At 41.8% G+C, this 12,777-nt stretch overlaps 1 protein-coding gene across 17 annotated transcripts in view; it reads right to left on the bottom strand.

Annotated features, from left to right (window-relative positions):
* Window positions 1-12,777, bottom strand: part of RASAL2 (RAS protein activator like 2) — a 180,923-nt gene that overhangs the window by 65,285 nt on the left and 102,861 nt on the right. The window contains exon 1 of one of the 17 annotated variants that reach the window (XM_065071724.1): window positions 9,924-10,770. The exons of 10 other annotated variants lie outside the window; for them this stretch is intronic. In XM_065071724.1, coding sequence (XP_064927796.1) covers window positions 9,924-9,936 — 13 coding nt within the window. In that variant the 5' untranslated portion in view covers window positions 9,937-10,770. Of the gene's footprint in view, window positions 1-9,845; window positions 10,771-12,777 lie in introns of those variants that run through there. 6 more of the 17 variants (XM_065071725.1, XM_065071726.1, XM_065071728.1 and 3 more) reach the window with 6 other exon arrangements.

Here is a 12,777-nt window from a genome sequence, read left to right as displayed (position 1 = left end):
GTATGAAATTAAATCACGAACACACCAACATTAGAAATCCAGGAAATTTAAAGCGATAGATAGATGATGTAGAAGAACCACTGACATTTAGAAACAACAAATCCATCAAATTTTAAAGTAGAATTAATGATTACAATACATAACCTGACCTGAAGTACCTTTAGAATATCACCCAGTGACTCTCACCTATTCATTGCATTATTTCTAGTTGGATAAAGACACGTGTTCCAGCAAAAAAAGGACATCTGATCATAAACAGACAAGACAGAAGGAGCCAGTCTGTTCCCTCAGTAAGCTGTTCCAGTGGTTAACTCCACTCATGCTCAAATATTTGCTCCTTAGTTCCAATAATTAATTTATCCAGCCTTATCTCCCAACCACTGGGCACCAGTTGACATATCTATGCTTTGATATTCTCCATTATTATACCCTGGTATCAGAAAAGTCCTCTCTGTTTACATCCTCTGAACAGCTACTTTCAAACAATCACTTCAAAAACATCTTTTAAACTTCTCCATAGCATTACTTTTAACTTTAAAATGTTTTGCTCTGCAAGAAAACCAGAGACTAAACGTGTTCCGCAGCTGCAGGAAGGATGTAGTGCTGGTCTCCTAAAGCTTGCCACCAGCAGAAGAAACACTGTGAACAGCTGCTTAAATTTGCCTTTCTCCATCTTAAAGCAGGTCTTGTGCTTTAGAGCTTACCAAAAGCTTTCAAAAAGTCTTGTCCAGATTTTCCAGGACAACCGTTTTTTGAGATAAGCTGCGAATAAGCATGAGAGGAATATTCAAAACATAAATAACTTATTTTCATGCTGTGAGACCTACCTACAGTGGGAAAAAACCCCAACTTGTTGAACCAATGCAAATAGGGATACAAATTGCTCTACTGACTAGAGCGGAAGTGTGCAAAATGTGAAAATATCCTGTACTAGACAGATATAGAAAGATGGGAGAGGTCAGCAAAGTAGTTATAAAAAAACCTCAACGCAAACCAGGAGTAAGAAGCAGCTGATGTCTGCCTTGAGAAGGTGCTGTTTGCCCTAATTAGCACCAGTGGTGACAGAGCATAGCAGGGGAAAGCAGGAGAAAACTGCTTCCAAGTGTTGGGGTTCATCTCTCTCACCCCTGATTCCCAAAAGCAGATGAGTCCACAAGCTTGAAAATTAAACCAAGCCCTTATGGTTTGGAACCTCTTATATAAACTAATAATTTTCAACTTGTATAGATCCCAACAGGTAATTCTTTCCATTAACATCAGCGAATGAGCTTCTGCTCTTTTCTGCTGTTGTCAGAAATGTCACCTTCCTACAGTTCTGATTTTTTAAGCCTATGAAGCTAAGCTGCTTTGCCATCCTGTGGATTTAAAAATCAGCACTCTTGATAAGTCAAACTACACAGAGGCATGAGTGCTCAATTTTTCTACAGGAGTTTCAGTAAATGATAATTCATAATATATGCAAATAATAGAGCCCAGATGCCTTCTGATGCAGATGCTTTGTAAGCACAAAGGGTAATATTATAAATCATAACATATTAATGTTCTCTGCATGAGGCACTTAGAAGAACAGGAAAAATGGATCTTACTTGCACTAGGGAGAGACTGACGGACTGATTGATGGATATTGCTATAGTCAGGAGATGGTGTCTTCACAGCAACATACATCAGACATTGTACAACCAAGCCATTCTTACTAAAATGTTTTACAGTTAATTTAGGAGCAAATAAAGACAGAATCCTTGCGCACTCAAAAAATGAAATGCTCCCTTCAGAACAGTGGGTAGGGAGAGGGCAGATATTTTCACAAAGACATGAGAAACAGCTTGCTGAGGTTGCAGCACTAGTTAATTCACAAGAAACAATAAACATCCACTTCTCCAACTCCTGGATGTATGTCATATATACCAGACAACACTACCTGCCTCTACACTTGTCCATTAGGAAACAGAGAAAGTTACTTGAGTCATTTTGCCCCACAAAAATGCCAAGCCATTAATAACTTTCCAATCCTATTCAACATCACAGCACAGAACAAGCAAGCTAGCTCTAAAATAAGTTTTCCAGACACCTAAAAATGTCAATTCTATATGGAAAAGGCTCAGTTTCCTACATTAAATCATTTTAAATGCCTATCTATACTGAAAGTCATTTTGCTTTGAGGAGTGGTATTACAATATAACAGCCTTCTAACCACACTATAATCTCGTTCAAGAGTATCTGGATGGACAAGGCCGAGTAACTCGTGTATTATGGAATCCTGGTGAAAGGATTCACAGTTATTTTGTGACATGAACAACTTCTTGGCTTAAGCTACATAAGCAAAACCAGTGACACAATCCTATGAACAAGCTCTGAGCAGCTGAACAGAATAATTCTATTGCAATGTAAATCAATAGCAGCTTTACGTCAGACAGGAGAAGCTGTGGATAGTGCTGTTGGAGCACGACAAAGTACACAGAAAGCCCTTTTTATGGGGAAAAATAAATGATGGACACTCAGGTCTCTCTTTAAGCCATTCCATTCTGTTGTGGAAAGTGAAACCGTGCTGATGAAGTACCAGCCCACACGTACACATTATCGTCTAGTATTTTATCCTTTCAGATTGCTTAATGAAGTGATTCTCGCACAGTCCGTGATCTCTCGCACTCACTCTCAACAGCTCTCATCCAGCTGAAGATGACAACCTCTACATGCCACAGCACTGACGCAATATTATCTTTCACCAGGGTAACAGTTCCCCTGGCTTTCCAGATTGAACATCACTATCCTTCCAAACCCTGCTGGGATCAGAGACATGAACCTACTGGTTATTCACGGGGAGGCAGAGCAAAGAATTTCCTAAACAATTGCTGGAGCAGCGAGGAATCCAGGGGCAGCGAAAGCTGCGCCTGCTGACAACCTGTAAAGATAAATAGGGACAGAAAGGCTCAAAATGAAGGTGAGAAAAACAACAAACCTTGAAGTCCTCCAGTATATAATAACACAGGCAAGAGCTCCCTTCTACAGGTGACATTAAAATAATGTCAGGGAGCTATTTTCACATTTAGTTTTGACAGGGAATTGGAGACAAACAGGTCAGCAAATGAAATGAAAATTTAAACTAAACCCGAAGGGTCCAGCCTTTATAACACTCCTCTGTGCCCACTGAGCCTCCCTAGCAAAATCACTTCATCTTTACAGAAACCTACCACAAACACTTAAAAAATAAGGCTAAATACGTAAGTCTAGTCATGGTCCTCTCAGACAAAGTTCATTTAAATTAGTTTACCTGAACACAAAGAACACCACTTACCAGCACAGAAGTTGGCTTAAACTTCCCTTGCAATATGAAGATACATCTAACTGCCTATATGAATCTAATTAATGCTTCAAAATCTTGTCCACAATAGCAAGGTACTATGCCATTACATTGTGTTTCCTTGGTGCATTCAAACAATTAGAGTATACACAATATCTCAGAATTACAGACATGCTTTTCAGGTTAAGAAAAAAAAGCTGTTAGAAGCCTATGAAGCTCTTTGCTAAGGAGCTGAATTTTAAACTCTTTCTAAAACACATCATCAATTTTTCCATAATATTTTCCTCCTGAATGTTCTAACACAACGTAAATAAGGTGACTTCTTTTTTTTAGAAGGATGTCTGCCCCAGTTCTCTCTCTAGATCCCAGTATTGTGTTTTCCTGGCAAAACTGATGCAAGGCTGTAGAGGAATCCTCCAGGCTGCTCACTGCACCTGCCCACAAAATGAACTTGTGTTGCGTCTAAGACTATACAGCCCTATACTTTTTACCTCCGGGATGTGTTAAGAGGTGCTTGAGAAGTGCGGGAAGACTGGGAGTCAAACCATCAGCTGAAGATCAACAGCGTAAGCGAGACACGGACCCGCACCCACACCAGAGAGAATGTCCCGCGTTGCACAAGGCAAGAAACTTGGCTTTACCTCGAGGCCGAGGAGGTAAGAACAGAAGGAACCATCATGCTGCTCATGTACAGCAAGAAAGATGCAATTAAATGATCTTTAAAAATATTACTGTAATTGAAGAACAGGTAAATTACTGTGATTTTGGTTCTTAGGCATGTTTACCCTAAGTAAACCAGTTCCAGAAATGAGAAGAACTAGCAATAGTTTTACTACCACAGGTCAAGCTGTGCTGTTATTGTTGTAATGGAAAAATACTTCACTAGCATTACAAAAGAGTGACCTAACCAGGAGCACCAAGAGCTCTGACACAAGTATTTCTGCTGGGGAGAGCTGCTGGATATTCAGAACTTCACTGATGAAGCAATTATGGCTTCTTTTCCCCATTTCCACACCAACTTAATTACATTTTTGTACTCAGTCCAACTTCAGGTGTCCTCAGCATAGCCAAGGGATTCAGCTAAGTTATGCTGCTAGAGTATGGTAGTTTGAAAGTACCTATTAATGACTACTCTAAAAACATTAAGCTAATTTAATACCAAATTAGGGTCAAGACATTATTTACAGAGTCATCTACTCTGGAGCGCCTTTCCAAACTGTGAGCCATATGCCTCATGTAAACAGACATCTTGTATTAAAGTATGAATACACCCAGCTATATATTTAACAAGCAGTACATAAAGACTACTTCATTTCCGATGCTGCTACTCATGCGATGACTTTTTTCCCAAGAATGTGTTCATGAAGAATCCCTTCTATATTCTTTCCATCCAACCAAAAACATTGGGTGTTCAAAACAAAGAGCAGGTTGAACATGTCCTGCAAATGGGGAGCTCCAAAAACAAAACAAACCCCACACTTTCCCAGATTTGCCAAGCACAAAGATCAATATGGAAGCCCTTGCTCAGTGATGTGAACGTGACAGCTTGAAATGAACCGAATCGCAAGCACTTCAATTTAAGAAGAGGATTTCTGAGCTAGCATCTTTGCTAGAGATACGTTAATTCTAAAGTTACGCAGCATTAGAAACGTTACTTTAATGCTAAGACTGAAAGAAAAATTAAGAAGCCCGAAAAGGTGCCAAATCTGCAAGAATGGATGAAGAACACGAAAAATATCAACATTCAGGACCTGACCCCCACCCACTGAGCCCAGTTATACCCACCTGCTTCACACACCTGAAGATCCAGCCCAGAAATCCAAGAGCTCTTCCACCCTTTTAAAGTAGTATGAAAGAGGAATGGGGAGTGAGTTTTTGATCCTCGATACCGCCAGGACTGAAATCACCAGTGTCTCAAGTGATACCAGCATCACTGTTTTTCTGAACAAGTATTTCCAAAAAATGTGAACTTCAAATGGAAGTACAGCTTAAACTTGACCAAGGCAAAAGTTAACAAGAGCGAGCACTGTTTCTGTACAGCTACTGGAAGGAAAATAGTGAAAAAGCAAATATCCACTCCTACCTGCCTTGTCTCTAAAGGCACAAGTCTTGCTTGGGCAGTTCAGGCACGACCGCTATTTCATAGACAATCTTTAAGGCCCTTCGGATTTTATCTCTTCTCAATCACTATAAAAGAGCTTTATTAGAAAGACAGGGAAGAGAAGCACTTAACGTATGACGGATTTATCGGAAATTATATTGGAACATCATGGTAAAAGTACCTTCTAAACAATTCTTCCCAGTGTTTGTGACGTAACTGATAGGGACAGGTACAGTACAAGGGGTTGGCAACTGGACAGGTTATTACCATCCTCGAGGACTCAATTGCTCGATCCTTTGCACTTCAAGATGCTGACGTGCTACGAACTATCAGAAAGAGAAAACCAGCAGGCAGGTTTTTGGGGAAAGGGGACACCTTGCACTAAACTGTCCTCCAAGCTGCTATTGGGACAGCAAAGCACTTCCCCAAGAATGCTGCAGTCAGGCATGGAAAAGGAGAACAATTTTCCCTGGTCACCCTGTGGGCCACATAGTTTGCACAACTCATGTTTTCCTAAGTGCTGAATTTTGCCCAAATTCAGAAAAAAACTGCAAGTGAAAATAATTGATTAAGGCAGTTTTGTTGGCATACCACCATCATTCATGTTGGTCTCAACTAGTACTTTTGGACCTCCTGGTTTTCCTTGGGCATATACACTCAACTGGAGATGGGAAACAGCCAGGAGTGACTTTTCTTATTTAGAATTCAGTTAGTGGGATGACATCTCCGACAAGCAAACAAATGAAAGAACAACTGAGTGAGGCCTGAGGTTTGGGTGGTGGTTGGTTTGGGGTTGTTTTTTGCCTTCTGTGACTAGACATGATCACACAGACAACAGAGACCTACAATTTTGAGAAAAACGGTTTCAGATGAGAGAGAACTAAATGTCTTCATCATCTAGTCTGCAACATTCTGGTGCCATCAGAATGCATGGGGCCCACACAGATGGCTTCAAAGTATTTTGGGAAGTGATTCAACATGATCAGTATTTGATATTTTACTGACCACATGGCTTCCTAAGCTTGTGGTCAGATCATGTAGGAATCGCACCACCATCCCATCAACTTCGGCTTTATTTACCCTCTTCCTACATGGTTCAGTACAAGGTGACAGCTCCACATAGCACTCCCACGAGTTCAACTTGCTTGTTTTCAGCACAAACTCGATACCGGTGATTCTCACAGAGCAGGGTTGAGGGTGCTGTGCCAACAGAGAGCTTCACTCCACCCTGAGGTCACTGCTTGTTCCCTTTATATATCAAGAAACCGCAGCTTTACCAACATCATCAGGTGGGAGTTGGACTCTCCTTAATTGGCACAGACTCAACAACAACAAAAAAGAGACTAATTCACAATAACCTGCACTTCTGATACCAGATAACGAGACAGAAAACCACCAACAAAAACCTCCTGGTGTCTAGAAGCCTGAAAGCATGCAGCTTGCACTTACCAGGTATGCAGTAGAAAGGCAAGAGCATTCTGGAGAATAAGTGGTTATGACCAGCAATATGATTTCCTACCCTTGCCTATGAATCATGTGGTCTCCCTCCCTCTTACAACTCAGTTCCACCTGTGTTTATAGGAATATTATGTTAATCTCTAGGTAAGCAGCAAAATAAGGGAACTGCCGAAGCCCAAGGCCTTTCCAAAACACTAGAGATCGGGACAAGAAGGGCAGCACATGGAAGGTTTTTTTAATCTGTTTCCAAATTAGGGACCAAATATAGCAGTGAAGCAAGGAAATGCAGCAAGGCAAGAGACTGTATAGTTCATGGAATTTTTGCAAGGACATACCAAGCCCTCCATGTTGTGGACACAGGCTTAATTTCTGACTGACACAACATCTTAAAGATTCTTCTTGGACACTGTGGTGAAAGTTAACCTGCAAAATAGAGCTGACATTTTAGAGTGACCTTAGGACATACCAAGACAGGGCTTTAAGAACAGGAATGTTGTGGAAGCTGGCATTAGAATTACACTGTATTTTGCACATTTGGCATTTTTCCTGTAGCCATTACCCCTGGAATTAAATACATGTGGAGACAATTACAGCCTCTATTCTAACAAAAGGACCTGGCTTTCGCAGTTTGAATGCCTCTGAGCTTGAAAATCTGACTGAAGACTATTCCAAAAAGGATCAAAACAAGCAGGAAAATGAATTAAAAAAATTTAATCTCCTCTTTTCTAAGCCAGACTTGCATTTTTGAATGGTTGTGGTTGGCACCACTTTTGAAGGCCTATTCTAAGCAAGCACACCAGCAGAGCTGTTGCACTTCTCTGGCACTTCTCTCATGCTGAAGGTGCACGAGAACATAAATGCAATGTCATGTGTCATCACAGCAGATCCACTGATGAAGGAGCAGCTATGGAAGGAAACTCTCTGCAGATTCACCATCATCTGCTCATATAACCAGCTATGACCTGACTCCGCAACCCAGTTTTTGCAGTTATGTTTACCACGACGATTTTGGCACCATTTCCCATTAAATCCGTAAGACACGTAGTTGAAGTCTATTGACCATTTAACACATGGAGATGATGCTGTTGAAACTGTAAAGTGCTGACTGTAGTTGGAACATTTGCTTGCTGACTTCCTGTGCAGATTTCCCTCTCCCTTACTAGAAGCAGTCACCCATATACATAGAAAAATTAAATGGAAGGGGATCATTACATTCCCCTTCTGCCATTGGCCCAGTTTCAAATCCCACCATTATTAGCTCTCCTAAAAATCATTTGTGCTCTCTGATGCCAATTAGCCAAGAAATGTAGATAAAAGGAAGTATTCCCTTTGTGGAGAATTAAAGCTCTGAAAAGGTACGTACCTCTACAGGCTGGAAAATTAATCTGTCTCTTGATGCCAACAAGCCACTTACAAAAGCTATCCATGCCCTGTATTTTGCTGCATCACATAATTCTCGGACTTCCAATATTCCACAGCTGGCGCAATGCTTCTTCCCAGATACCAGAAAATGGCAAAGAGCAGCTCCAGCCCCAATATACCAGAAAGCCCCTTCCTCCTGCTTATACACAAGTGAAGCTGATTTGTTCCCATGAGCTTTAAAGAGCCATGACAGATCTTTCTGACAGAAGTCACCCCAAGTATTCATTACAATTACATCATTTCCGCCCCCACCAAAGATTTTGAGAGAGCAGAAGAGCAAGAGCACCCATGAGTATCAGATAAAGCCAGGCACAACATGAAGAACTTGCAGGAATGTAAGCTGCTGCTCAAGTCTGCCTTCCAGAACTCCCCAGCATTGTATTTTTAATTCACTACCCTATTAACATGTTAATCGTATGAAAGAGCCCCCAAAAGAGACAGGAAATTCTAAAGGGTACCTCCTGGTAACCACCCCAAAATCACCTAATGAAACTTGGAAGGGACCGGGATTGCGTTGCCATGAGCTTTTCTGATTAGTTTGCCAAAAGTTTGATTGTTTTTGAAACACATTTGTCCAAAAATCTGAGACAGAATGTTTTCATTTTCTGATCATGTAATTCAAAAGCAGCTGCAGCACAACTTCATTGGTCCAGGCTAACAAAAACAGTCTCTCCAAGTTAGCAAATTAGTATTCTCCTCAGTGTGCAGATGAGGAGGAAAATGACTAAGAAGGACTTCATAATCAGTATCTATTAATGGCTGTTTCCAAGGTAGAAAACTTCTAACTTAGGAGTTTTCATTCCCAGTTTCCTTAGACAACATTTATTGCTTTTGTAGCTACTGAAAAACGTGTAACTATATCAAAAGCCACAAAATTTAAATGCTTTCCAGCTTGCTATCACTTAACAATATATTTTAAGACAAAAGCTGCTAGAAAAGCAAGCAGCATTACTAAGGCGATGTCCTTAATATTGAAAAGAAAACAAACCCTCTCATTTTTACGAGCAACCTGTAGGATCTCGTGAACTGCTTTGATTTACCATCACTTGCTGGAGGACAGGAAGCAAGGTTGGCGATATCATATGCTGAAAACATCACGCAATGCCAGCCACAAGTAAACACTGGAAAATATCCCCACCGTGTGCCCTTGAAGAATGACGTCTGGCCTTATCCAGAAATCCAATGTCATATAAAAATGTACTGATTTATGTTAGGTAAGTAAAGGCTTTCAGGGAGAGGGAGAAAAGTAAACCTAATGATTTAAGTAGCAATACACTAGATTTTTAACTTTGAAAGCCATTACAAAAACTTGTTACTCATCTTTGTATCTACACGATGTTTGAATGCTAACATTTAATGTCTGTAGTAGTGAGCAGAAAAGTACCAATAATCTGCTTTTCCATTAATCACATTAAATCTCTGTAAATATCACTTTAAAAACCTGTGTATAAAATGGAAAAGAAGAGTTAATACATACATGCAACAAGGAAAAAAAACCTTAAGGTTTCTAGTTGCTTTATGTCTAGTCACTTTAAATTTCCAGCTAAATACCTATGTGCCTCCTACCTGATCCCTCCTCACTGGAGACACCACAGCAAGACAGTCCCTGTGTTCACGGCCCGTGTCAGGAGGGATCTCTCTCACCTGTGAACTGCATTCTGCGGTAATCCTAAAACCTCTACCATGGTCGCACCACCATGCCAACCACAAAGCCAGCGGAGCCTCTGCACGCTTCTCTCCCGTGCTCTTGTTTTCTCAGCCTCCGACGCTTTGGAATGCAGAAAAGCCAGAGCTGAACCCGTCAAGCGCAAGACTCTCTATTCAGCTCCTTGGCTCCAGTTGAACAATAGCCGCCCTTCGGTCGCTCGCCTTCCCTTTCGGCGTATGGGCTGCAACGCCGTCCTGCCTGCAAACAGCGACATAATCTACCCGGGACGGGCAGACGCTTCATTTTTTCCTGTCCCAGGAGAGGGTGGGGGAGCTGAAAGCCAGCACAAGCACTCAGGGTGGAGTGGAGACGGGGGTGTGGGCAGGAGGAGACTCCGGTGAAGCAAAAACATGTCTGATGCTGAGAAAATTCAGGGATTTCAAGCAGCTGATGCCAAGTCTAAAATCAGCTACAGTGAAACTTAAGAGGCTGGTATCACTGTCCGGACTACAAGAAGCCAGTCAAGATGAAAACATGGTTTTGTCAGCTGAAAAAGGAGCTGCGTCTGAACATGTCTGATAAAACTGTCCTTTATTTGATGGTATTTCCCCCCTTCAAATGTTTCTACAGCTTAGGAAATACACAGAACCAAAAAAGCCCTGGAGAGTCACTTAAACAATGAACTTTACCCCCCCACCCTACTTTGTTTCCTGCCACTGCCTTTGTTTTTATTTCTTTAAATTCAATCTAAGATCTATGGCTTTGAAAGTGAAATGGTGAAGTCTGATACCAAAAGCCTTTTCCTGAGGTCTGTTCTTTTTTTATTTCAGGAGTGCTGAGAGCTGAACTTCCAGCTATGGCATTGCTTTAAAATAAAAAGACAAAATCTGTTCTTCAAGGCAGAGAAGCAAAAACCTACACTGTTTGGTTGCTGCTGCCAGCATCACGTCCCTTATACATTCTAATGCCCCTGCTGCGAATGGCGTGTCAAGTCGGATCAGTTGAAAAGTCCACGGTTTGATTCCCAGCAGATCCCACCTGCCAGCGAGGAGCAGAGCAGACAAGCACACACACAAGAGGAATGCAAAGCTATTCAGCCTGTTGCTAAACAGGCTAAAATTGCTTGTGAAGAGTGAGGAGGCTGCAAGCTCTCCCCTCCCTTCTGCAGGCCCTGAAAGAGCGTGTGTGCAGCGGGGTTCAACTTACCTATTTTACTCTTAATTTTGCACTTGTTTGCACACAATATTCTCTGATTCAGCCCTTTTTTCCTCTAATTTCCATCTCTGTTTTTTCCTTGCTGGATTACTTAAGACAAGCTGCTGTACATTGTCTCCAGCAACAACCTCGCACACCCTCACAGCGTTTTCCCTGGAAGAAACTGTAGCTTTGGTCACCCTACCCCCTGCCAAGGCTTCACGTGAGAAATCTGCGTGAAAAGCACAGCGTGGCCCTTGGGAAAAAAACTTCTTGAATGCGTGCTTAAACAATACTGACTGCAAAATAAATAATAGAAAATTATAATTGCTCCCTCGCCCTCTCCAAAGCCAATCGCTGAACTACACCCAGGGATCTCGCACCAAGATTAGCACTGGGACAGAACAGCAGCCCAAAAATACAGATACCCCCCGCCCCAACCTTGTAGCTAATAGCAGTGGAACAGTATAAACAGTCCCTCAAAACAAATTGGTTTGACCCGCTGCTTAGAAATGCCTAATTACCGGGAACAGTAGGGCAAAACGGTCTCATGATCTCAGCTGAGCCAGATTCTGCAAAAAAGCGGTAATGGCTCACAAGCGATTGCAATCTCCTCTCTCGCACCGCCCCAATCCGCAAAAAAGAAACCCCAAATACTGTGGTAATTATACAGAACCCTTCATTCCACAGAAAAGCATCTCTCTGGAGGGTGGAACAACATCAGACAATTCATGTATATACCACAGGGCACGACAGAAAAGCTGGAAAAAGTGAGGACTGGGATGTTAGTCTGTATGTCTCTTCAAAGAGCTCTAATACTTTTATGGGCAAATCCTGGCTTTTCTCTTCTCCCCTTTATTTATTTTTTTTTTTAAAGTTCTTGTTACCTTTCTGTTATTTTTGCTTCCATGTTTTGCTTTTTTATTTCGTAGCATTTTAAATCAGGTTCAAACAGAAGGGTTAAAATTTTGGATCCAGCTCTGCAACAAGGCCGTAATCTGCCCGTTTCTTCCGAATAAAGCATTTTTAGTGACTTGGGAAGGCTCAATCTTGATATATATATTTTCGTCAACCCTAAAACTTGCTGTACCGACCTCAAAAAAAAAGTATTTCTGAAATGCTGTCTGATTCAAGCTGCTGAAAATTTAGGGAGAAACAGTGTATGAGGAAGAGGGGGAGGCCTGTGAGGAGAGGCCATGGCTGCCCTGTGCCGGTTCCAGCCGGTTGGAAACAAAGGCGTGAAGTTTGAAAAAGGAGCGGGGCAAGGTGGTGTTTTGTGTTTTGTTCCTCCAACGTTGTTTTAAAAACACCTCTTCCAAAATTCAGAGTCTCTAAAATCCAAGAAAAACCCCATTCCTCAAATCCTTCCCGTTTGCTCCTGGGCGGGAGGGTTTATTTACCACCTTTCACTCGCTGCCAACCCAAGAGCAGAGCGCTAATCCAATGATGATTCAAAGTGACCAACCTCTGGAGGCTCCATTAGGGCTTCCCAGCCATCTCCAACATCACCTGCAGCCCAAGGGTCACCAAGTTGACCGCCAAAGCAAAGCACTTGCTGTTTCCACAACGCCGGGATCATTGTGTCAGCCAGGTTGGTGACCAGTGCTCTGGACCTCCCTGCTAGTGTTCTATTGGGAAAAGACCATGGGTGAGGAA

This window comes from Columba livia, chromosome 8, assembly GCF_036013475.1.
Source record: "Columba livia isolate bColLiv1 breed racing homer chromosome 8, bColLiv1.pat.W.v2, whole genome shotgun sequence".
Classification (NCBI taxonomy): domain Eukaryota; kingdom Metazoa; phylum Chordata; class Aves; order Columbiformes; family Columbidae; genus Columba; species Columba livia.
This window is presented reverse-complemented; position numbering and strand designations above follow the sequence as displayed.